This window comes from Suricata suricatta, chromosome 1, assembly GCF_006229205.1.
Source record: "Suricata suricatta isolate VVHF042 chromosome 1, meerkat_22Aug2017_6uvM2_HiC, whole genome shotgun sequence".
Taxonomy (NCBI): Eukaryota; Metazoa; Chordata; class Mammalia; order Carnivora; family Herpestidae; genus Suricata; species Suricata suricatta.
Window position 1 is genome coordinate 126,436,287 of NC_043700.1, and position 26,826 is coordinate 126,463,112.

General features: G+C 35.6%; 1 protein-coding gene and 1 pseudogene across 1 annotated transcript in view; one reads left to right on the top strand and one right to left on the bottom strand.

Annotated features, from left to right (window-relative positions):
- PTPN13 (protein tyrosine phosphatase non-receptor type 13) overlaps nt 1–26,826 on the bottom strand; it is a 189,152-nt gene that overhangs the window by 104,744 nt on the left and 57,582 nt on the right. Inside the window, exons 3-6 of the mRNA XM_029943587.1 lie at nt 24,761–24,939; nt 13,030–13,095; nt 10,430–10,615; nt 6,058–6,145 (exon numbers count right to left, since the gene is read on the bottom strand). Coding sequence (XP_029799447.1) covers nt 6,058–6,145; nt 10,430–10,615; nt 13,030–13,095; nt 24,761–24,939 — 519 coding nt within the window. The remainder of the gene's footprint in view (nt 1–6,057; nt 6,146–10,429; nt 10,616–13,029; nt 13,096–24,760; nt 24,940–26,826) is intronic.
- Nucleotides 6,882–7,136, top strand: LOC115295571 (annotated as a pseudogene).

A 26,826-nucleotide genomic window follows, 5' to 3' on the forward strand; every position in this document is an offset into this window, starting at 1 on the left:
CATCCTGGAAGAATTACTAGCTCCTTCCACTATACTCACGGAACATGCTGGCCTTCTCTTAGGATATTTCTTTCACTATATTAAAATTATCATTATATTGGTATCTGTCATCTCTCTCACTCATTTCCTCACCCCTCCCCCACTGGAACAATAACATAAGAAACCATGTCTTACCTGTTTTTATATTTCTAGTTCCTCATTAAAGACATTCCAAAAGAATGCTGGTAGAATGGATTGAATGCATAGCTTTTTGAAACCTTTTAACCAATTTAGGTAGCATAATCTATCAGAAAGATTACCGTCAAAACACCTGGGTTTTAATTCTAGTCTTAGCACATTCAATCCATTAGCTTAGGCAAGCCACTCAATTTCTCTGTTTCTCACTTCCTTCATTTACAAACTATGGAGATAACTTGTTATGCTTTCTTTTTAAAGAGGATAGGATAAACGAACTAACCCCTAATGAACTATTATGAGATCTTCTGAATAAGGGCAACAAAAATTTCTAAATTTCTCTTCCCTTTCATATCTGCTATATTTTCCTCAGTGAATAATTATCTACCAAGAGGGAATTTAAAAGTTCTTTTGAGAAAATATCATGAAACAAATCAAAAGATTTCCTATAAAAGTTTTAGAGTCTATAATTTAAAAAATCAAATTATTCAAAATGGATAAATGGTGACTACAGGTGGATTTTCCATCTCTTGAAAAGGCTCTGAGTTTACAGATACAATTATTTTACATTCAATTATGAGTGTCAAATATAAAATGAAACTGTAAACATTTTCCTTCTGGAGGATACACAGCTTGCTAAAAACTAAATGGGGAAAAGTAAATGAAAATAAAAGATTTTAAGAACATATTAGAACATAATCCATTTATTTTAAATTTAAAAAAATCTCCCTTGTAGAGTACATTGTATTTTAATTATTTTTGTTCCATATGATTAACTTCATCCTTAAATGAATACCATTATTCACCTTTCCCCTCACATAAGACAAAAAATTCAAGTGTCCCCTAGAAGCTAAGTTCAAAATGACATTTCAGAATTAAAAGAGGCTCCCCGATTCCCCATCTGTCCTCACAAGTGTGTCCAAGTACATAAAAAAGGAAACATGATATTGTCAATACGCCCAAGTTCTGAAGCACTATCATGCTGATCTGATCATGGTGTAGGTTTCCGCCTTAAGGTTGGCAGGAAATGTTTAATTTCTTTCTGCTTACTGAAGTCATTTTATCAGCATTGGCAGTATAAAATAACAAAATGGGGGCAGACAGCCTACTACTTTAGGCCTTAAGCTTTTGTAACAGATCTGAGAGGTAAGATATAAGGAAAGACTTTTTAAGGTCATTTACTCATAGATAAAAAATGTTACTGTTAAGTTTCAGTCTAACAATCAAATAATTTAGACATAAGGCATTAACCCTCAAATAGCTTACTTCTTTTAACCTAGTTTTGTATCTCATCATTTTGAAATTTTCTTTACTGCAAACGATGGCTAGAAGCCTAATAAATAACCTAAAGCTATCACCACATAAAGGTTCCAGGTTGGTTTGCATCAGAGAGAATGTGTCAGTTACTGATGTAGTATAACAAGGCCCTTTGCTGCAAGTGGCCACTGACAGTTAAGAACTGGCACTGCCTGGGCGGCTCAGCCGGTAAAGCATTTGACTCTTGATTTTGGCTCAGGTCACGATCTCATGGAATCCAGCCACACATGGGGCTCTGCACGGACACTGCAGAGTCTGCTTGGGATTATTTCTTTGCTCTTCCCCCGCTCATACTCTCTCTTTCTCTCAAAATAAATAAATAAGCATTAAACAAACAAGACAAACAAACAAATAAACCCAAATCCTAGAACTGCCCAAAAGTAACACCGGTGTCCTAGAAGAATATTTCTTCTTCACAAGGTAATTTTTTACATCTTAAGGTTTTTATATTAGTATATGCCATTGACAATTAGATGCTAATTGCTGGTCTGGCTGATACTGGCATTAATTGGTACATTTTATTGATTCTGTCTTTGAGATGTGGTTTTACACACTTGTTAAAGGTAGATTAAGAAAGCCCTTGAGTAGTAATACTACTGTGGAAAGCAACGGTTAAGAATTGAGGAATACTCTTCCATTACACTTGATCCAAAAAAGGCTACTGTTTCTATAAACACCTCTAATTCTATCCAAAATATAAAGATAAACAAAATTTGGTTTGTCTTGAATGATAAATTGTAATTCTCCACAAATTCTCTTGAGTTTTGGTATAGAGATTTAATTCTCCAGTAAAGGGATACGACTAGATATAAAATCAATGGACAGTCTAAAGATTTTTCTGTTAAAACTTTAAAGTTATTACAATCAACCAGAGATGATCTGCATTTGGACAGTCTATGGGGAGTCATAAGCATTCTAAGGAACTATTAGATAATAATACTGACTCACAAAAAGATTAATAATTTGGCTTAAAACTTTTTAAAGTTTATTGATTTTGACAGAGAGAGAGAGAGAATGTGTGTGAACGTGGGAGGGGCAGAGAGAATCCCAAGCAGGCTCTGCACTATCAGTGTGAGCCCGATGCTGTGGGGCTCGAACTCACAAACCATGAGATCATGACTTGAGCCAAAATCAAGAGTCAGATGCTTAACTGACTAAGCCACACAGGCACCCCTAAGACTTCTGATATATTTAAGAAAACAGTCTTAAAAATATGAGCCAAGATTGTGAAGTACAGTTTTTTTTTTTTAGTTTGCCTACAACTTAATGTTTAAAATAGATTTTCTAAAACAATAAATCATAGTCATATGATTCATTCTTTATGGAATCATTAGAATTACGTTACAAATGTTTTCTCATATCCATTCAATTGACAAATATTCATTTTTCATCTACAAAAACTAATGTGCTTAATATTGTAGATATTCCCTCTCCTTAGCATCTACATGTCCAGAAAGATGAATTTTATATACACATTTACTTAAAAATATGTATAAGTATAAATGATAATAAAATAAATGCTATTTAAAGTATGTTATACAGTAGGTATAGATTCAGCCCAGTTTCTAACTGCTAACACTAAAATAGTATGTAATAATTACTGTCTGAAACAATAAGACTGAGTGATTGAAAGTAATACAATCTAAACTAGGTTAACACTTGGGTCTTTAAATATGGCATGATGATCTTTTTTTGTTTTCTGTAGAATATATGATGGACAGGGATAAAATGGGGGACTATTTATATATAGGAGCATTTCTTTTTTTTTTTAGAAAAAACTGTATTTAAAAATTGATGATTAATAATATAACATTATAGTTACTAACTCAACAAATAACATGCAAGCAAACTAACTTCAATTTTATAACATGGCCATTTAGTGATAGTAGGAAATGATAGAAGCGAATTCCAGAAAGAGATTAGAGAAAGAAAAGAAAGAGAAATAAGGAAGGAGAGAGAAAAATGGAGGAAAGTGAGTGAGGAAAGGAGAGAGAGGGATGGGGGAAAGGGAAAAGAAACTAGAAAGATGATAAATAAGAGAAAAAATAATAATTTCTTTTAAATCTAACATTCACTTATTAAAGTGCTCACTACGTCTTCTTGAAAAAGACTTCTTTAGCTTGCTATTGACGTTCAACTATAATTTTCTATTATTCAGTTCTAAAACAGGAGACTGAAAATTTGATGGATTAATAAAGTGCACCAAAGCTCACACTATACCATCATATCTTGTCATAATATAGTTTTAAAATAAAGGGAAAGATTTTTACCTACAAGAAGGAAATGTGTTTGTGTGTGTGTGTGTGTAGGGACATAAGTACAGTAAGGAAATACAAGAAAAGATTAAAAACACTTTTCAAATTGCCATCAAAGCATTGTAAAATCTAAGTAAAAAAAAGTCTGCCTTCTGTTTTTTATAAATAATAAATAATACATGTATAAATAATATATGTATGGAGCGCCTGGGTGGTTCAGTCGGTTAAGTGTCTGGCTTTGGCTCAGGTCATGGGTTCGAGCCCCGCATCAGGCTCTGTGCTGACAGCTGGCTCAGAGCCTAGAGCCTGTCTTGGGTTCTGTGTCTCCCTCTCTCTCTGACCCTCCCCTGCTTGCGCTGTCTCTCTCTCTCTCTCTCTCAAAAATAAATTAAAAAAACCATAAAAACATATATATGTATTAAATAATGCGTAAATAATATATGAATTAAAAAAAGTAACCTTATGTAGCCAGAAATAAATTGATTATACTGATGATATGAAGCAAAAGTACCTTTTCAGAACAGTAGTCCTTATTCAACATAAGTAAAACAGAATTACCAAAACAGACACTTAACTAACTGAACTACTACAGAATCACTCCATCAGAAATAATTTTATTGCTTTTCCTTGACTTCTCAAGATAAGCAATACACTTGCTCAGGGCACATTTTTCTTTCTCCATATTAGAGTTCGGAATTTTGTAAAACATTTGGTTCAGATAATCAAGTGTCTATATTTAGTTCTCACAACGAGACTTTCATGGGCTTTAACTAGACAGCTGTGCCCTGATTATCTGATTAAATTAAAAAGTTAAACATCTTAGCTTTTTAATCTATTATCACTTAGAATGTTTTATTAGAATATATTTAAGCAATATTTACTTTACCCAGCCCCAAGATTTAACACAATAAGGTGTTTCACCTATAAAATATTTTTGTTAATGTTTAGATTATCATAATTACCAATATTGCTTGAGAAACAAAGAACAAAGATAATCAGCAAAAATAAAAGTTAATTTCATAAATGAGCCAAGCTTGAAACTTAACACTGAAAAAGTAAATTTTCATGTAAAAATTTGTTTTTTCTGTATTCATTTTAGATGTTTAGGATTTGTAATCATTTTCTTAAAAAAACAATTATGTAGGACCCATAGTTATCTTATGCTATTTGCAAACAGCAAAACCACTCTTTATCAGGTTTTATTTACTAAATAACCAATAACCTAAAATAGTATTTGATAATGGTAAGTCATGAATCAACTTAGGGGCTTATACTCTGATTAAAATAAGAAATAGAACAGAAAATAGAGCGTAGCAGGAGTGCCTGGCTGGCTCAGCTGTGAGAGCATGAGACTCCTGGTCTCAGGGGTTTGAGTTTAAGCTCCACACTGGGTGTAGAGATTACTTAAAAAAAGAAATTAAATTAAATTAAAAAAAACCAAAGAAACAAAACAATAGAGTGTGGTAAAAATAATGTTGTTTTCTGAAACTTTGTTTCAATAGTGTTTATGTTCATGAACTTGCATGTGTTTGTTTCACTTTGCCTTAAAATGCATTTTTTGGGGCGCCTGGGTGGCTTAGTTGGTTAAACATCTGATTCTTGGCTTTGGCTCAGGTCTTGATCTCAGTTTCCAAGTTTGGACCCTGCATGGGACTCTGTGCTAAAAGCTCAGAGCCTGCTTGGGATTCTCTCTCTGGCCCCGCCTCTCTACCTCTCTCTCCCCTGCTCTCTCTCTCTCAAAGACAAATAAACATTAAAAATATATTTTTAATATAAAATTCCATAATAAAGTAAACAAATGATATTATTGATATAATAACAATATTGGAAGGGAATTGATTTACTATGCAAGTCCTGGTTGTTTTAGTAATGTTTTCTGCATTATTTTAATGGATTTAGATATTAATATAGTTACTGTTCCTGTCGGTTCTCTGCCTCCACTTTGCATACTTATATCCTTTTTAAAAAAAAAAAAGGTTTATTTACTTTTTAGAGAAAGAGAGACAGAGGTGTGAGCAGGGGAGGAGCTGAGAAAGGGAGACAAAGAATCTGAAGCAGGCTCCAAGCTCTGAGCTGTCAGCACAGAGCCCAACAAAGGCCTCAAACTCATGGACTGCAAGATCATGACCTGAGATGAAGCTGGATGCTTAACTCTCTGAGTTGCCCAGGTGCCCCTGTGTAGTTATATTCTAATTATTTTATATTCTAATGGCCACAATTATCAGATTTCCAAGTCAAATAAGTATGATTTCGTAAAAGAAACAATGAAATAAGGTTAAGGCTCAAATATTTCCTATTAATATATTCTTACCCGTTGGTAATCCTTTTCCTCTCAATCGGTCTCGAATAGCCTGGCTTCGATCAGGCTTTGGTTCACTGTTATGGGAATGTTGATCCGTCTGTACATAGATATTCAAAAATCAAATTTGACAAAACAATCACCCTTCGTTTTCATGGTAATTGTGTACAAAATGACACTAGTTAGACAATTTTTGGAGTAAAACATGAACTAAAGACACTCAGCACTTGCTATTGTTAATTTTTGTTCCTTCAACAGGATTTATGTAGCTCAGTTCTGGCCAATTCATCTTCAGGAAATGAAAGACAAGGCAGAGTTACAGAAGAGTAATTACTCTGCTAAGGAACAAAGTTAGCCAAACTAAAGTAGTTAAAATGAGTTCCATCTGAAAACAGTAAACTTGAAGAGTTCTTTTTTTGTATGATAATTACATTAATCTCTCAAGTTAGATTATAATTTTACAAACATATTAATTCTGGTACAATAAAATTTTCTCCTGATTGTAACTATGCATTGAGGGTACTGACTCAAATTATCTTCAAAAATAATTTTCCAGATTTTCCCTGCCAGAAATTACATTTGAGAGATGCTTTAAACTAAATGGACATAGTGAGGATGACAATTAAATTTAAATCAATGCTCTTTTAAATCTCCTTTATGATAAAATATTTAAGTAGTCTTAGGGTTTAATAACTTTAACTGAGGGTACTCCTTTAAAATAAAGCATGTCACTTTTCCCTCCCTGGATGCCTGAAGCTTGGTTGCCATCATGAATGACACAGTTAACTATTTAGACTGGGAAGTTCATAACCAACCGACTACTTCAGCGGAAACAAATGGTCACTGATGTTCTTCATCCCAGAAAGGCAACAGTAGCTATGACAGAAACTTGGGAAAATCTAGCCAAAACATACAAGACCACACCAGGTACCAACTTTGTATTTGGATTCAGAACTCATTTTGGTGGTGGTAAGACAACTGGAGTTGGCATGATTTATGATTTCTTGGATTATGCAAAGAAAAATGAACCCACACATAGAGCTACAAGACGTAGCTCATATGAGAAGAAAAAGACCTCAAGAAAACAGTGAAAGGAACACAAGAACAGAATGAAGAAAGCCCAGGGGACTGTGCAAAAGCCAATATTGTTGCTGGCAAAACAAAAAATGAAGTACCTAGCAGTCAGCTGGAGACTAGACAACAGAAGGAGTAAAAAGATTCTGCAGTGACTTTATCTGTGATCATGCAGATTTCTCATTGGAAGATTAATAAACTAAGAACTTTAAAAAGTTAATAAAATAAAATAAAATAAAGCATATCAGAGGGGAGATGGGTGGTGGGGGTGAAATGGATGAAGGGGATTAGAGTATACTTACCATGATGAGCAACTGAGCACTGAGTAATGATGTATAGAAGTGTTGAATCACTGTAGTGTACACCTGAAACTAATCTAACACTGTATGTTAACTATACTGGAATAAAAATAAAAAATAAAAAATGTATTTGTGGAAAAAAAAGTAGATTACCTTAAAAAATAAATAAAATAAAAGCGTATCAAATTAGATCAAATTCCACATGATTAGGGATGAAAAATTAGAACACTAGGTTTACTTAGATGATCAATTAGAGTAAAAACTCCAAGAAATAAATGAAGGAGAGATAATGATGAAGAGAAATTACTTAAACCTGGCACTAGGAGAATGCATACATATTTGTTTACACATATACAAACACACAAATTAAAATTCCTCCATTAGTGGAATTTGTTTGAATATGGATTATAAATCCACGGGTGCCTGGGTGGCTCAGTTGGTTGAGCATCCAACTTTGGTTGAGGTCGTGATCTCGTGGTTCATGAGTTTGAGCCCCATGTCAGGATCTGTGCTGACAGCTCAGAGCCTGGAGCCTGCTTCAGATTCTGTGCTTCCCTCTCTCTCAAAAATAAATAAACATTAAAAAAAAAAAAGGTAGCTGTAGCTGTTAGAGTTCTGTCCAGTGATAGTAGCAAGAGCAATGGAAAGATGACGGGAACAGTGTTGTTTCTTCTTAGAAATTTGCCTCTGGAAAGACAGGCTCCCTATATACGAACTCTGATCCTTCTCTTCTTCTCTCCTACTAAACAGTCCTACAACACATCCCATTCAGACCGAATATCCTTCAAACATACCCTCTTTCCTACTCCACAGCATTTATCTAAGTTTATTTCCCTCTGTCTAGATTACTTTCCATCTAGACTTTTGGATCTAGTTCAAAGCACTATTTTTTCAATGCAGTCATAATTTGTATTCTTTCCCCTCCAACCTTCAAAAAGCTTTTAAAATTCTTTTTGTGTTGCTTTCCATGCCTTTCTCTGTATTTTATAAATTAAGCAAATGGTCTCTAAATAAGAGCTTTTAGAAGGTAGAGCAAATATTTTATTCAAATCCTATCTATCTGCAGTATCTAGCACAGGTTTCATATGTAGATGAGCAATACACAGTTTCTGCAATAAACTGACCTAGATACTAAATGTAAAGAGATGCAGATCCTTTATCTAATATGGGTAATTAGTAGAAGGATAACAGAATTCCATGGAGGAAGATTTCTTCATAGAAAGGGGAAGAAAAAGTATTTCCAGCAATTTTACTGTAGGAAAACAAATAGCAAGACAAGTGTTAGAGGAGGTATGGTATATAGAAAGATCCCTGGACTAATTGGAAATATATGTCCCATAAGTGTGTGAGTCTCAATTATTTATTTATAAAGTAAAGGAGTTAGTACCGATCAATATTTCTCAAAGGGAGCTTTATAGAACATTAGTATTATGGGAAAAATCTGTAAAAAGAAAAAAAAAAGAAAAAGAAAAGACCCAAGTCCCAAATACATTTGGGAAACGTTTCACCTACATGTAGGCATATCATTCTTGAAGGTAACAGTCTAGTGTATTAAAGGCTCTGAGACGTTCTGCGGTAAAAACATATTTAATTTCTTTTTAATATTAAGCTTTCCTTGAAATTATTTGATCACAAAGGAATTTTTATTTATTTAATGAAAAAAAAGGTTATTTATTTATTTTGAGAGAGAGAGCGCGTGCAAGTTGGGAAGGGACAGAGAGAAGGCGGAGAAAATTCCAAGTAGATTCACGCTGCCAGCGCAGAGTCCGATGTGGAGCTCAATCCTACTAATTGTAAGATCATGACCTGAGCCAATATCAAGAGTAATATGCTTAACTGACTGAGCCACCCAGGCATCCCCACACAGGAATTTTTAAAAACAACATCATACTTGAAAATATTTAGGACACTTTGGTCTAGATAGAGGACTTTCACATATTTTTAGTAGCTTTACACCTTTGTTTTAAAAAAAAAAAGCCACATGCAGGAATATAAACAAATAAATCAATTAAAATTGGAGCAGCTCAGTTAAGGAGAGGAAATCAGCAGCCAAATCTCATTCTCTCTGTCTCTATTACCTGTATTCCTTTCACTACAAAAGTATAAAGCTACATGGTGGGGGGCGGGGAAATCCATGAGCCTATTTCTTGTCAACTGGCAAACTGCGTGGAATTTGGATATACCCCTGCCAGCCACACAACATTCTGGTTAAGATGGTAGAACTAACCCCCTGGGGAAGAAGTAAAAAGCCATCAAGAACACTGTGCGACAGTGGCAAATCTGTGGTCCACACAGAGGGGAAGGACTTCACTTGAAAGGGTAAGAGCAGATGAAGTTTGGATCTAGAGAGATATCAGAAACCAAGGGGTATCCATACTAGGCAAATGGGATAGAGTACAGCTCAAGAAAAGCAGAGGTGGATGACAGATACAGGGTTTGTTATTTTGGGGATTCTTCATATCGGAGACAAGAGACAGAATCCGAGAGTCCAGGTCTCGGGGCAATCTAACAGGGATCCAAGCATGTCACCCCTGCCCGCCAGGTGACAGTGTCCATAGAAGGTGGGGAGGATTTCAGGAATAGCCAAGGGGTCCAGACAAGTAAGTGGCTCAGAAAGAGGTTATAAAGCAATAGAAAGTGTGTTATTAATGTGTAAACCCATTTTGTATATCAATGCACTTTTCACAATAGACAGAACCACTTGCTGAGGATGTCAGAAAGGAGGCGAGAGCAGACGTTTTCAGCTCTAACATGCTGTGACTCCGTAGTACTTGTTGGAATAAAGTTCTAAAAAAAGACTAATTTTCATGAAATCTAGGAGACTACATCATTGCACTGGGTTTCTAAATTACTGTTTCAAATAAACCATTAACATCAAAACAAGAAATTTCATCTCCTGTTCCTTGTTTTCGTTGAGAAAATGATACCAACCGTATCTTTAAAGAAAATGCTGTGATGGTCTGCTAAATTTTAAAATATGACTATTTGCATCAGTTGGAAGTGTGGCTTACCCCAGAAAGATTTCCCAGAACCAGTTTGACCAACTGTTTTACGTAGGAAAACGAAGGCGCACAGTTGCTGTTCCTAATGTGGGCACTGCAAGCATCCAGGACAGTCCGGACAGAAACTCGGGCATAAATAACATCTTCACACATTCCAAGCAGTATGCTGTTGAGATGATCTCCAAGCTTGATTGGCTAATGTAAAGAGAGAAAAAGCCACTTTGAGAAGTGTGGGTAACTCTTATCTAACAAAGACCAGCCATGCCAGGAGTCATAGGAACCACACCAAACACACTTCATAACCTGGAGGAAATGAGCTCCTTATCTAGCAGTACATATATTTTACTGCATTTTATCTTTTCGCAATCCAAAAAAATTATTAGCAGAAGACAGTTAACACCTATCTCCCAAGATAAGAAGCATTATAGAAAATCGTTTTTGGGGGGAGAGGTGGGATAGAATAAAAAAATGGTATTCCTCAGTCACTCAAATATTTTGGTAAGCAGTTATGTGAGTGCGTGTGTGTGTGCATTTTGGGTGAATAAATGATTTCCTAACAATCAATAAAATACAACATATTCAATATATATTAACTATAATTTGACATTCTCATGATAACCTAAATTTCAAATATTGCACCGACTCAAGTCATTTAAATATCAGTTCTCCTTAGGCTGGTGAAACAGAGAAACTGGAATGTAAGATTTCTTAATTAACTGACATGATTTGTAGAATATTATATCCAAAGAAAGGTCCAATAAGCATACAAAGAAATGCTAATTAAAACCACAAAAAGAAGCCACTACACAACTAACAGAATGACTAAAAATAAAACAACTGATAATACTGATAAGGAGAAAAGCATTGTTGGTGGGAGATTAAACTGGTACATCCACTTTGGTTGAAACATGCTTTCCCTGTGGCCCTTCCTTTCCGCTTCTCATCCATTTGTGTATTATGTTATCCTTTAGATCTCACCTTAGCTGTAATATCTTTTAAGAGCCCCTAACTCTAGTTAAAGGCTCACACTGGTTTTCCACAGCACCTTCCACGTTTCCCTACCACAGCATTCACACAGTGTTATAACTGGTTATTGACTGCTCGGACTCGTGAATGTACTCCACAGGCACGGGCCATTCTATTCCTGGTATCTAGTACATTGCCCGACACAATATAGGGGCTTAAACTTTTGAAATGGTATTGAATATTTGTAAAATGATGATGATTTTTGATAGCAAAATATTAGTAAAAGTTTATACTTTCTCTCCAATTTATGCATTATTGAGGTTGATTTAATTTTCAGATATCTGAAGAGTATAAAGTGTTAATCATAAACTGTGATCACATTTTGCACATATATTAGGTAGTATAATATATGATACCAATATATCCAGTAATAATTTAACTTTTTCACTTCTATTTATCAAGCTAAAATTGAGGATTTTTCATGATACAAAATGAAACCAAACCAAGCTGAAGATATCATCCATCTTTCATGGATCTTTTTAATTTTTTTATGTTTATTTATTATTGAGACAGAGAGAAACAGAGAATGAGTGGGGGAGGCACAGAGAGAGACGGAAACACAGAATCTGAAGCAGGCTCTAGGCTCTGAGCTAGCTGTCAGCACAGAGCCTGATGCGGGGCTCGAGCCCACAAACCAATAGATCATGACCTGAACCCAAGTCAGACACTTAACCGACTGAATCACCCAGGAGCCCCCATCTTTCATAGATCTGAGTTTTAGAATAAAAGCCTAAATGCCTGTTACTTCTTAATTTGATTAAAGCAAACTCTTACACCTAGTTATTTTTGTTTTTGACTTCTAAATGCCTGAAATAAAACCTAATTTTGTATGTTAAATCTTTGCTCTGATGAAATACAATTATCCTTTTTTTTTTTTTTAAGTAGGCTTCATGCCCAGCATGGAGCCCAATGCAGGGCTTGAAATCATGACCCTGGGATTAAGACCTGAGGTGAGATCAAGAGTCAGATGCTAAATCAACTGAGCCACCCAGACACCCTGAAATAAAGATATTTTTAAAGTTTCAATTACTATTTATTATTATGTTCATATTGGTTCTTAAAGAATCAGTTACTTTAGAAAATAAAGACTAGAAACAGTCCAATGGTCATTAGAGCCTCAGACTTCAGAGAGTGTTGTTTTAATATTGGTTTCTGTTGCCACAGGCTTAGTGAAATATGCTTCTGAAGTGACAAGAAAAAAAAGTAATGAAGTGAAAACTATACTTTGAGACGTATTATTCCTATGCTTCTGCATCAAAAAAGCTTATTACTTTAGTTCAAGATTGAAATCATCAACATTTACAATCATTCTTATCAGTTATTATGTTAGAAGAATTTTTGAAGACGTCACATTTCAGACTAAATTGTTGAAACCTGGGTAGTAACTGGTATAAATTCTAAGAACATGCTAAGAACAATAACGTCTTCACTATTTTACTATTTCCTTCTGAGAGTATCACATTATTAATGTGAACAGGATAGAAATGCTGGTATGCCTGATAACATGCTGTAGAACAAATATAAATACAGGAAAGAGCTTCCTAAAAAGGGTGAAGGTATACAGATGTGACAATTTGACTTACCTGGCTCTGAGGCACTTCATAATCAGCTCCCCAATACAATGTCATTCCAAGAGAATAAATATGGATCTAGGGATAGAATTTAAAAATAACTTTATGGTAAATGAAATTTAAAACTTTTGCAAGTATAAAAAAATTAGGAAGTACTATATATTCATGACTTATTATACTAAAGTGTAACACATGATTTGCAAAAATCATTTCATATTTTGCATAAAGTATGTAAGAACTTAAAATAGAGAATAAGACTAGAAACAATCAGGACAAATTTTCCCCTTTATTTCCCAGCCTATCATCTATGAATCATTTTATTAGTTCTTATTTATTTTAAAATTTCTTTATGCAAACCCACACCAATACTATATATTTCTTTTTCTTCCTTTTTTTAAAGTAAAAGGTTTATTCAATCTGAAGAGAAATCAGAGTATTATTTTTCCTTTTTTTTTTAATGTTTTATCTATTTTTGATACAGAGAGAGACAAAGCATGAGAGGGGGAGGGGCAGAGAGAGAAGGAGACACAGAACCGGAAGCAGGCTCCAGGCTCCAAGCTAGCTGTCAGCACAGAGCCTGATGTGGGGCTCAAACCCACGAACGTGAGATCTGACCTGAGCCGAAGTCGGAGGCTTAACCAACTGAGCCACCCAGGCGCCCCCTCCTTTTGTTTTAAATTAAATAATCCCTAAGAGTAACATGGGGCTTAAACTCCTGAACCGAGATCAAGAGTCATGTGCTCTACAAACTGAACCAGCCAGGAGCCCCACTGATACATCTTTTAATTTTTCCCCTCTTTTATAAAATATCATAAACTATAAAATTACTCTGTACTTGCATTTTTAATTTAACAAGAGATATAGGTGATGTCATTTTGTATATGCAGGTATTTCTCTTGACTTGGTTCTCAGATTATGGATAAAAGGGTAAATCATCTGTAACTTTGATATACATTATTGAATTCTCATACACAGAAGTTATAGTATTTTGCATTTCTACCAGCAACATATAAGAGATTTTTATTCACAAGACTTATCTATAGTATGTGCTACAAAGATCTAGATTTTTGCCAGTCTGAAATGGGGGGGCGGAGAATAATCTCACTGAAAGGTTTTTTTTTCCATTGAAGTTCTGATTAGCAGTTTTTTTTACTATGAATGGATGGGGTAGTAAGTAGAGAAAGAAGTTGGATGAAAAAAGATTTTATTTGCATTGTTTGTTTGCTTTTTAAAGATGAAAAAAAAGAACAACACATTCTTTGCTGAGAGAAGTAATCCAGCAGGGAAAACTGGCAGTACAGGAGAGAGTGAGGTTGCTGGGAGAACATTGTTGAATAAGTGGGAGAGGGCGAAAGCAAGGAACAAGGGAAGGAGTTGGCGTCATAGAGGAGCACAGATGGTTCGTCTGTATAAAGGAGGCAGAAAATGTGGGAATTTAGGTGAGTAATCTGATAGTGGGATCCTGGGAAAAGTTTCTCCTGACTGCTTCTACTTCTTTCCTGTGAGACAGGAAGCAAGATGAAAGTGAGGACAGTTAATTCTATAAGTAATCATTGCCCATTTCCCCCTCCTGTGAAGAAATTCAGAGCTAAACTTTTAGCCCATCTCCATCAATACTGTGCAATCTTACTATGTGTATTGTTTTGCACCCATCTCATTCCAGTACATTCTTAGTTTCTTGCCTTTATTTTCACTTTGCTCTGATTTTCTCACCTTTATTTTTTAATTCTGGAAACTCTCAAATCCTCTTTAGAAACAGGTAAGGTATGCACAAGTAAAACTGGCTCCTTATAACCTCAGAACACTTTGACATACTTCAACTTTGCCTCCTAAATTATTCCAAATCACAGATTAGAAAAGATCCTCTGTTCAAATATTTTCATAGCTCCCAACTTAAACAAAATCCCAATTCTTTATGATGATTAACAAGGCTTAGTCTGACTTGCCTCCACTTCCATTTTCTAGACAGATATGTAAGTTTTCCTTCTGTAACGCTCCTTCACTTATTACAACCTAAACATTTCAGCCCTACGGAATAATCATCTGTTGGCAAAATAAATCCTTCTCTCAATTTTTCTTGGGCAGTTCTACCAAAAATTTTTCTCCATCTGTTAATAAAATTCCTGTACATTATTGGTGGTCTAGAGATGTATGCCGTATAAATTTTTCCAAACAGGATAAAGCCTTCTCTCTTACACATACAGTTATATTTCATTTGCATCTCTAATGAAACAGTTAACTAATACTGCCTATAATATAGATAAGATGTGTCCATGTTTGTCTTCCTAGAGGAAGTGCTTTTTACATAGCTTTAGTATACCTCTTAGCAACTAACACAAAACTTGTACACAGTAGATATTCAATTCATGCCTGCTGGACTTAATTAAATGTACATTAAGTTCAAGATAGCACAGTGCAGGCTATTTGCATATTTAATTTTGATTTCTTTTCAAATAACCTCATATGTGAACCCCTCATGTACAAAATATACTTCATGGGTTTAGCATACAAAACTAATTACATATTCAAATATATTTCTTTTAACACATTAATATTGATTTGTGATTCTCTAAGATATTGTCAGTGCTTTAAGATTCTTTATTACATTTACTTCTCAATGTGGTAAATGAATTAATATATGTTAATGATTTTTATAAATGACTATATAAAGTTAGTAGCACAATTATTAAAATTAGGTTATAAAACTGCATACCTGCTGATCATCTAGTTATATATTATAATGATTAATTTTATGTGTCAACTTGACTGGACCACAGGATGCCTAGATAGTGGTCAAATATTCTGGAAATTTTTGTGAGAATTTTTTGGATAAAATGAACACTTAATCAAGTAGACTGAGTAAAGTAGATTGCTCCTTTTAATATGGGTGGGTCTCATCCAATTATTTGAAGGCCTGAATAGAATAAAATGGTTTACCCACTCCTGAGGAATAGAAAATATCTTTCTGTGTGACTGCCTTTGAACTAGGACATCAGCTTTTTAAAAACATTTTTTTAATGTTGATTTGAGTGAGGGAGTGAGAGAGAGAGAGAGAGAGAGAGAGAGAGAGAGAGAGAGAGAAAGAGAGAAAATGAACATGAGTGGGGGAGGGGAAGAGAGAGAGGGAGAGTGAGAATCCCAAGCAAGCTCTGGCTGTCAGTACAGAGCCTGACATAGGGCTCCAACCCACGAATCGTGATATCAGGACCTGAGCCAAAATCAAGAATCGGACGCTTAACCAACTGAGCCACCTAGGTGCCCAGCTTTTTTCTTGCCTTTCGACTTGAACTGAAACATCAGCTCTTCCCGCATCTCAGGCCTGTTGTGTTTCAGACTGCAACTTACCATCAGTTATCTTAGTTCTCAGGCCTTTGGCATTAGAAAGGACAAGGATGGCTAGACTTGGGAAATTAAGTGGATATGTGAAAAGAGAAGAGTCAGAGATAAAGATACAAAGAAACTATGCATGGACAGGAGGGCACTTATGTGAACTAGTTAATATAACTGATGGGGAACAAAAATATGTTTTTGTCTTTACAGTTAGTTATAATGGGCTGGAATGTAAACTCTATCAGTGTCCTACTCACTACTCTATTCCAGGACCGTGAATAACACTTGACATATAATAGAAGTAGGTAATATTTAGTGGGTGCTTACTCTGTGCTGAGTACTGTTCTAAGTACTTTACAGGTACTATCTTATTTAACTTTCTAATAACCCTATGAAGCAAGATCATCATCCCTTTATGTATGTCTCCCGAGGCATAGAACAGTAAGCAAGTTTCATGAGGTCACACATCTTTCAAGTGACAAAGCCAGAAATTCTACTCAGAACCCACATTTGATAAATATTTGTTGAAAAATAAAATGAGATGATGATGAAACAGTCATCACTGAGAAGGCTCAAAGAATACCCTCTACCTCTACAACCATTCTCTATAAAGAGGAGACAAAGTCTTCAAAGCTTTGGTTCACTGACCATAAGCCACTAGGTAAGATACTGCAGTCTGATATGCAGATCTCTCCCTTGCAGTGATCTCTTTGAAGAAATAAGAGCTGCTTTATTTGTGCTACATGGCTCCTTTTAGCAAAACCTCTTCAGATTTTGTGGCTCTCCATTTAATAGCAATAAAGCATAAATATCTTTGGGTGAAAAAAATCCTAAATTGTTTCTACTCACTCAACAAATTTGAGCATCTCCTAAGTGGCAGATATGGCATACAGCAATGGTTCTTCAACTTTATCACTGATCAGAATCATCTGGTAAAACACAGATACAGGGTCCTACCTCTACGGTCCCTGATTTAGTAGATTTGGTGTGGGGTCTGAAAACATGTTATTTATTTTTGAGCATGAGAGTGTGAGTGGAGGAGAGACAGAGAGAAAGGGGTACAGGAGATCTTAAGTGGGCACTTTGCTGACAGCAGCATGACTGACGGGTTCAAACTCACAAACTCTGAGATTATGACTCAACCAACTGAGCCACCCAGGTGCCCCTGAAAACTTGGTTTTCTAACAAGTTCCCATATGAAGCTGATGTTGCTCGTAGGGAGACAACACTTTGAGAACCATCAGTATAGAGCAGAGGGGATATAACAATGAGTAGAACAGACAGGGTCCCTTCCATCTCAAACCTACTTGGTAAACAAGACAAGATAATGTGACAAACGAGAGAGTACAATCAGTTTAAGAGAAAACTTTGGATCTACAGGAAAAGTTAGCCAGGCAACGAGGAGATGAGGCAAGAGCTGAGATGACATGAAAAAGTATTCAGGGCTGTAGGAAAGCAATGTGCAAAGGCTAAGAAGAAAAAAAGCACTTAACACATCCAAGAACATTGAAGTAAATCCATAATGGTTGAGGCATAAAGCTTGAGATGAAGACTACTTAGAGAGAAGGGCGGTGCAGTATATGTCAAAGGTCATGGCAAGGAGTCTAAAGTTTCCAAGGAAATGCAGAATCTAAATAATTTTTTAATATTTATTTATTTTTGAGAGACGAGAGAGAGAGAGAGAGAGAGAGAGAGAGAGAGAGAGGATCTAAAGTGGGCTCTGCACTGACAGCACAGGGCCTGATGTGAGGCTCGCAACCATGAACCATGAGATTATGACCTGAGCCGAAGTTGGATATTTAACCAACTGAGCCACCCAGGCACCCCAAGAATCAGAATAATGTTAAGCAGCAAAGGGATAATATCGAATGTGGGTTTTCAAAAATGCATTGACTAGTTTAAAGAATGAACTGGACAGAGGCAAGACCGGAGGTAGGGAGATTAGAAAGTATTTGCAGCACTGGTCATTCATGATGGACTGGACAAGGTAGAAGCAGCAAAGACTAACAGAAATAGATGGATATGAGAGATACTAAAGAATTAGAATCAACAGGAATTAACCACTGACTAGAGATTAGGAAAGAGGGCCTGAAGTGAATGAAAAGTTAAGAATGACATCTTAGAGTCTTTCTTTTCCAAACTGGGGAAATAATGGTCCGTTTATTTACAGGGAGCACAAAAAGAGGAGAAAGGTCTCAGTGTGTGAAAAGAAATTAATTTAGTTTCAGATTTAGTGAGTCTGAGATGCCTATGGGACATTCAGGTAAAGATATCTAATAGGTGGCTGTATATTTAAATTAAAGAGCTTTGTGTTAAAGATATATAAACCTGAAGAGCACCTGGGTGGCTCAGTTGGTTGGGCGTTCAACTTTGGCTTGGGTCATGACCTTGTGGTTTGTGGGTTCAAGACTTGCATCAGGTTATGAGTTGACAGCTCAGAGCCTGGAGCCTGCTTCAGAATCTGTGTTTCCCTCTCTCTCTGCTCCTCCCCCACTTGCACTCTGTCTCTCTCTCAAAAAATGAATAAGCATTAGAAAAAAAGAAAGATACATAAACTTGGGAGCTATTAGCAGATAGTCATGAACAAAGAATCTGATAAAAGCCAAGAGCTCTCTATCCAGAAAAATATATGAATTCATATTTTCTTGGCATATAAATAAAAAATCTTAATGGCTTATGAATCCAATCCTTTGACTTTGAAGGGTATCATGGGTTAAGATCCCAATATACAAAACAATTATACAAATTTACTTGGCCATACTCTTCTTTTCTTTCAGTACTTCCTGGGAGGGGCTACTCCCCCTCCCCCCCAAATTATTTTGAAACATCAAATCAGCAGGTTGGCATTTTCTAGCTTTAAAATTAACCAGTTCCCCTCGCCCAATGCCTTTTACATTTCACCCCACTTTACATATTTCAGAAGTACACTCAGCCAGTTTCTGATATATAGCCTACTATCTTAACCTATCTGACAACGTATTTTACTCTAAGCTACTATAGGGCTTAGAACGTTAGTTTACATATACTTTATTTTTTAAATGTTTTATTTATTTTTGATACAGAGAGAGACAGAGCATGAAAGGGGGAGGGGCAGAGAGAGAAGGAGACACAGAACCGGAAGCAGGCTCCAGGCTCTGAGCCAGCTGTCAGCACAGAGCCTGACGCGGGGCTCGAACCCACAAAGGGGAGATCTGACCTGAGCTGAAGCTGGAGGCTTAACCGACTGAGCCACCCAGGCGCCCCTAGTTTACATATACTTTAAGCCATGAGTATCTGGAGACCCACTCATTTTAGACTGGCCTCAGGGATCTGCTGAAATGGGATGTTATAGGTCTATTTTGGTCTCCTATGTTTCTCTTTCATGGTCTAAGTTTCCATCATAAGAATTACTCAAGTATATAAGATCCTATATACTCAAAGACTAATATGATAAAACTATGTTACCTGACAAGAGTAACACATAATGCCATTAGCTTGGAATAACACATTATCAGAAATTAGTTTATTAGCTAGTGGAACACAGTATGTTGAAGTGATGATACCTTAAAAAGAACTAAATTTGTAAAGAGCTCTGTATCTATCACAATCATAGCATCTGAGTCTTAAAAAATTGTGCTACAAAATATAACATTAAGTTTACCATTTGAATCACTTTTAAGTGTACAGTTCAGCAGTGCTAGCATATTCACATTGTTATATACCTTATCTCTTGAACTTTTTCATCTTGCAAAACTGAAACTCTACATACACTAAACACAAATTCCTCCTTCACCCTCTCACCAGCCTTGAGTAACTACATTTCTACTTTGTTTCTAAGATCTGACTAGTTTAGATATGTAACAAATAATCATAGAGTATTTGTCTTTTTGTGATTGGCTTTATTTGTTTAGCATAATGTCCAAAGGGTCACCTATTTTGTAGCATGTGATAGGATTTCCTTCTTTTTAAAGACTGTATAATATTCCATTGGGTGTATGAGCCACATTTTCTTTTTTCGTTGTTGTTTATTTTTTAGATAAAGAGAGAGCATGAGCAGGGGAGGGGCAGGGAGAGGGAGACACAGAATCTGAAGCAGGCTCCAGGCTCTGAACTGTCGGCACAGAGTACAACATGGGTCTCAAACTCAATGAACCATGAGATCATGACCAGAGCCAGTCAGACACTTAACCGACTGAGTCACCCATGCTACATTTTCTTTATCCATTCATCCATCAACGGACATTTGAGTTGCTTCAACTTCCTGGCTATTAAGAATAATGCTGCAATGAACATGGGTATGCAAATATCTCTTCAAGATCTTGCTTTGAATTCTTTTGGATATATACCCAGAGGTGAGATTGTTGGATCACACAGTAATCACACAGGAAACTCTGTACTGTTTTCCATATCGGTTGCACCATTTTACATTCCTAAAAACAGTGCACAAATGTTCCAATTTCTCTGCATTCTTGGTAACACTATTTTCTGTTCTTTTGATAGTTGCTATCCTAGTGGGTGTGAGGTAGACATCTCCACAACCCCAGTATTTAATATTTTCAATTTAATTGTGTTACTACCTGTTGGATTCTGGTACTAGACAATGTTGGAGTTTCTTCTTTAGTGATCTGCATAGTGCCTGTGACATAACACGTATACTTGTCAAATTTATGGATGAATAAATAAACAAATAAGAAGGAGGCGAGAAAGAATGCATTAATTAAGATTTAATATAGAGTAAGTATAGTGTAATGTAGGTAAAGATATTTGGTCTTTTTATAAAAAAGGTTCGATTAATTTATTTTTAATGCTTATTTATTTATTTTGAGACAGAGAGCAAAAGCATGTGCATAGGCAGGGGAAGGGGTAGAGAGAGAGAAGAGAGAGTTCCAAACAAGTTCTGTGCTGTCAGCACAGAGCCAAAAATGGGGCTCAATCCCACAAACTGTGTGAAGATGACCTGAGCCGAAATCAAGAGTTGGACACTTAACATACCGACCCATCAGGTGCCCCTAGAGATTTTATTTTTAAGCAATCTCTATACCAAATGTGGGGCCTGAACTTACAACCCCAAGTTCAAGTCCACCAATTGAGCCAGTGAGGCATCCCTGGTCTTTTTTGACAAGTTCAGTTTAGGCTTCTGCTAAGGTTGGAGAAGTGAATTTCCAATATTGTTCTTATAAATATGACCCTTGATTTTCAAGAACAGAGATAATGAGAGCCACAATTCCTGATATTTAGATTGCAAATTAGTGGCAGTAAACACTGAAACTAAGATACCTTTAGTTTATCAGAGATATAGTACAAATCCCTGGAGCATATCAATACTCTTGAAGATAAATCACAAGAATTAGATTCAAATTCCAATCCCATCAAACTGATTTCAAAAGAACTGTCAAACTAAGCACATCATGTACCATGTAAGCAGGAAGTGAACAATTACCAAGCAAAACAGAAAAGCCAGAGGATCAAAAAGCTTAGTATGACCTGTATAAACCTGTCTAGTTTTTAGAAATGAATGTTATCTTGAAAAGTAAAACTTTAAGGCAAATAAACGAAAATGACTATTTATAGAACTGGTAGTTGAGGTAAATTTTTTCATACAACTGTACATATACATTTTACAAAACAAGTTCCATTAAATGAAGAGAACATTTTTATGCATCAAGATCTTACTAAGCACTTGTTATTATTCACAATACTGTGCTAGGCATTGAGTATTATTTTTAAAAAAGTTTTAGATATCATCAATAACAAGCATGTATTGAATACTAGTTAGTGACATATTCTTAACTCATACAAGTTGTGAAATGCAGTTACTGTCCTCTTTTTCAGTACTCCCCAGCCCCATTAAAATCAGAATAGTAGAATAGTGCTTTTGAATTTTAATTATATACCACAATGTCAAATTAGCAAGTTTCCATGAATTTATTGGTCATTAGTGGTCAAATAAATGTAATTTCTTTTGCTCCACCCCCCAAAATGAATACTAGAATATAAGACTACTCCTCTGACCTTCACTTTATACTTCTATTGCAACCATGAATGGGATCAAAAAACTTGACTTTCATTTTTTTTATACTTAGAATTGCACTGGAGCTTTTGAGGCATGAGGCAAAACAGAAGTTCTAATTAGATTCACAAATAAATCAACTTTACGTTACCATAGTAATCATAGTAATGGCAACAATCCCACACCCATCCCATCTCAGCACTGGCTCCTGAAACTTGGTCTAGTTAACAGGGAGGCTTCAGTCACTTTCTCAACCATGTGCTCTAACAGTTGTACCTAAACACAAGGCAGTTCACTTGACTGGGTATCCTGACATCACAGGGCAAAATGGGAAAGCCTTCAGCAAATTAGAAAGGCATTTGTGCACCCAAAATTTTTACTAAGCACTTTTTTCTTTTATTGTGGATTTTAAATGCCTTCCAGAAAGGATTTATAAGCAACTGTGTAAAACTTTTCATAATTAGAAAAAACCCTATTATAATTCAGTAGAAGTTTCTAAAACTAAGACATCAATGGCATTACTCTATTGCAGTGTTTCTTAATTTTTTGAGGTCACCAGATCCACTTGAGAAACTGAGAAAGTTATGGACACCCTTCTCCCAAAGTGCTCAGACACACAAAACTTCATTTGCCATTTCATTAGTTTGTAGATACCCTGGAGCTCAATTAAGATCAAGAGATCTCAGGTGTTAAATAATTTGCACACACACTATGCCTATTTTCAATGTTCTAGTTATCCTCTATCTTTTAAAATTATCATATGAACCATACACAGAATGTAAAGAATGAATACATGCTATTTAAATAACAATAAATAACGATATATATGCTATCCAGCTTAATTAAACACTACTGGTACATTTGAATACCCTCATGATCTTTAACAATGACCAAAACTCCCCAAAATTCTTAAGCAGTTCATGGAGTAGATAACCACGTAGATAAACTTGGATTTTCTACCAATTATATTCAGTCTTTTTTAAGAAACACAATGGCTCAAATCAAGATGCCTTAATCAATACACATGTGCATACAACTACACAAATACACACATTTTCTCCTCCTTTCTCCCTCTCTTTTTCTGAAAAGTGAATCAGTGATGGAAGGAAAGAGAAATTAGTACAATTTCTTTTACATTGAAATTAGGCAATGTATATCAAAATTTAAAATGCACATATTTTTTAAGTTTTACTACCAGAAAATTATTATATTAATTTTTACACTTATGTGGAATCATGTAAGGGAAATGATATTCATACCCAGTTCTTAATTCTCCAAAGTTCCATATCTAAATTATCACAGCCTGCTACATACTATATACATAAAATTTTCTTTATAGCCTTGACAATACAATTAGATCTTCTGATGTCAATGCTATTGCCATCCTCAGACTGGATATTTCCATCGTAAACTTTTTCTTCTTAATTGGTCCATCAAATATCTTGTCAAACTCTGTGAGCTTTGCTTCCACTGTATCCCTTTCATCCATGCCTTTATATTCCTAAGGCATTACATGATTTTCAGCTCTTTCCCCAGATTATTAAAACTCTATAGTTAGATTTCTATACAATTCCTATACATTTTGTTAGGTGCATATAGATGTGTGTAGTATTGATTTTTTTATATTGTATATATTCCTATAAATACAATTCTTATATAATCTTTCATCATATCTAGTTATCTACACGTTTGTCAAACTTACCCTCTAAAATCACAAGTCATATCATATGACTCTCCTGAAAATATGCCTCAGAAGAAACTCTCAAGTACTAGTATTCAAAGTCTTCTTTATTCTGATTTAATAGGCTCCTTCTCTTTAACCACAGCTTTCCAGGTAACTAATGCTCTAGCCTAGCTGGTCTAACCAAACATTCCCTTATCACGGTAGACAATTTTTACCTCTTATTGCATATACTAACAACTGTGAGACGCTCACTTCTACTTCTTTTAACTTTTCTAAATTCTACTTATTCTTCATAGCCCAACACAAATGCTACCTTTTCTGTAATATCATTCTAAGCTAAAAATTAATTGCTCCTCTTCCAAAATTCTAAAATAGTCTACCCCTGTACATAGCATTTATTTTAATCCACATATTACAGATTGTTCTATACAGGATCAATTCTCTAGTTATTTTTGCATCTTCCTCACAAGCCCAGTGCTTTAAAAACAGCAGGTATTTAGTATTTTTAAACATGACTTAATAATGGCTCACCTTACTAACAAAAAATATTGTTTCTTAGATCCATAAATTTTTATAAAACTATTCTTATGTAAAATAAACACACACTTCTTGAAATACATAATTAAAAATTCAATGGTTTATTTTCAGAGGGTCGAGGGAAGGTGGCCCAGGGTCTTTTACTTCTCCTACCCCACCCAAAATAAAAAAACAAAATCAAGCTAAAAACACTTAACAGTTACCTTTTCAACATCCGAGAGAGAAGTTAGTGATTGATTTTGAAGAACCTCTGGTGCAGTGAATGCGCGAAGATCCTGATTGGAAATATTTTCATCTGTAAATGACACACTGCCAGATGGCAGCAACAGCAGAGACCATGGAGAAATGATGAAACCAAGGGCAGCAGGATCAGCTATGCTTACTGGTTCGTAACCACATAGAATGAAAAGAAAAAAAAAGAAAACTGCTTAAAATTATAATCAAAGTGTAGACCATTTAAATGACTATCCCAGCCTATTCAGATATGTGTCCATGTGCAGCAGCATACACCAAATCAACATGCTACAAAGAGAGTGGGTTTCATGCAGCTACTGCTGCTAGTGTTGCTGGCAACAATACCTTGGCTTGGCTCAATCTTTTAAAACTTAGATGGTAAATGTTAGAAAAAAGAAATTGAGAATTTTCCCCTGCCAGTCATAAGAATTAAATGTGGTTCAAAAACTTTACTGCAGTGATACAAATGTACATAAGGATCAAGTAGTTCTTAAACTTTGGGGGATCAAGGAGTCTTTTGAGGATTCGGTGAAAAGTATGGTCTCTTTCTCATGGAAATTGATAATAAATATAAAACTGTATACAAAAGAGATTCATAGATCTCCTTATAGCCCTTTTATGGACCCTCTGCTAAGATTTCCTAATTTAGACTAAAGTGTTGTCAAACATAAAAACTAATTTCTTTGATCATCAGATTTGGAATTAGCGAAGTTTTCAACTATAATGAAAGTCTCTTGCTTTGCATCAAATTATGTGTTTTTCTGAATTCTAATTTTTGTCATGTTTGTATTTGTTCATTATTTCACTAGGACTTCAGGTAGCTTTTGTACTATGAAATGTGATCATTGGGGTCTCTAACATTTTTTTGTTTCAATGTTTGCTTGTATAGGTGCCTCAGATCTCATGTTTAAGAGTATTTAAAGGGGCACCTGGGTGGCTCAGTCGGGTTAAGCCTCTGACTTCGGCTCAGGTCACGATCTCACAGTTCGTGGGTTGGAGCCCTGCATCAGGCTCTGTGCTGACAGCTCAGAGCCTGGAGCCTGCTTCCAATTCTGTGTCTCCCTCTCTCTCTGCCCCTCCCCACTCAATGCTCTGTCTCTGTCTCAAACATAAATAAAACATTAAAAAAATTTAAAAAAAAGAGTATTTAAAAAAAATCCATAGTTTGGGCTTCAACTCTTTCTTGAGTTTTGGCTCAGGTCATGATCCTATGGACTTGGGCTCAAGCCCAATGTGGGGGATCTACACTGAGTGTGGAGCTTGCTTTAGATTCTTTCTCTTTCTTTCTCTCTCTCCTCCTTCCCCCCACTTGTATTCTTTCTCTCTCCAAAATAAAGAAAAAAAATTAAAAGATTTTTTGAAAAAAATAATTTCTTCGATTTTAGAAGGCCTCCTCCCAAAAGTAAATGTATACATTAGACTCATCAAAATATATTTATTAGAGGGAATTTTATTTTGTCTGCTCATTTCAAAAGGAAGTTAGTATAGGTTGTAAGGTAACTGCTATGTGAACTGGAGCACAGACTCAAGAAACTGCTATAGAAAGTCACAAAAGACCTGTGCCTGCCAATGCGGCGATTACCCAATCTGAATAGGTTGTACTGGTATCTAAATCAAATCATAAGAAATTGCCAAAGTTGGGGCACCTGGGTGGCTCACTTGTTTAAGCATCCGACATTGGCTCAGGTCATGATCTCACAGTCTGTGGGTTCAAGTCCTGAGTCAGTCTCTGTGCTGACAGCTCAGAACCTGGAGCCTGCTTCAGATTCTGTGTCTCACTCTCTCTCTGCCCCTCCCCAGCTCACTGTCTCTCTCTCTCTCTCTCAAAATAAAAACAAACAAAAAAAATAAATTGACAGTTTATGGCACCGTTTGTTAAACATACTATACATGGGGTCTATGCTTTCCTGAAAACAACTTTTATTAGAATCGAATCATTCATCCTTTGACTTTTTAACCATTTTTCTGACCATCAGAATAAAATAAAGTAAAAGGAAACTACTAAAAGTCATTCCTTTTTTGAGTATTAAAAGGA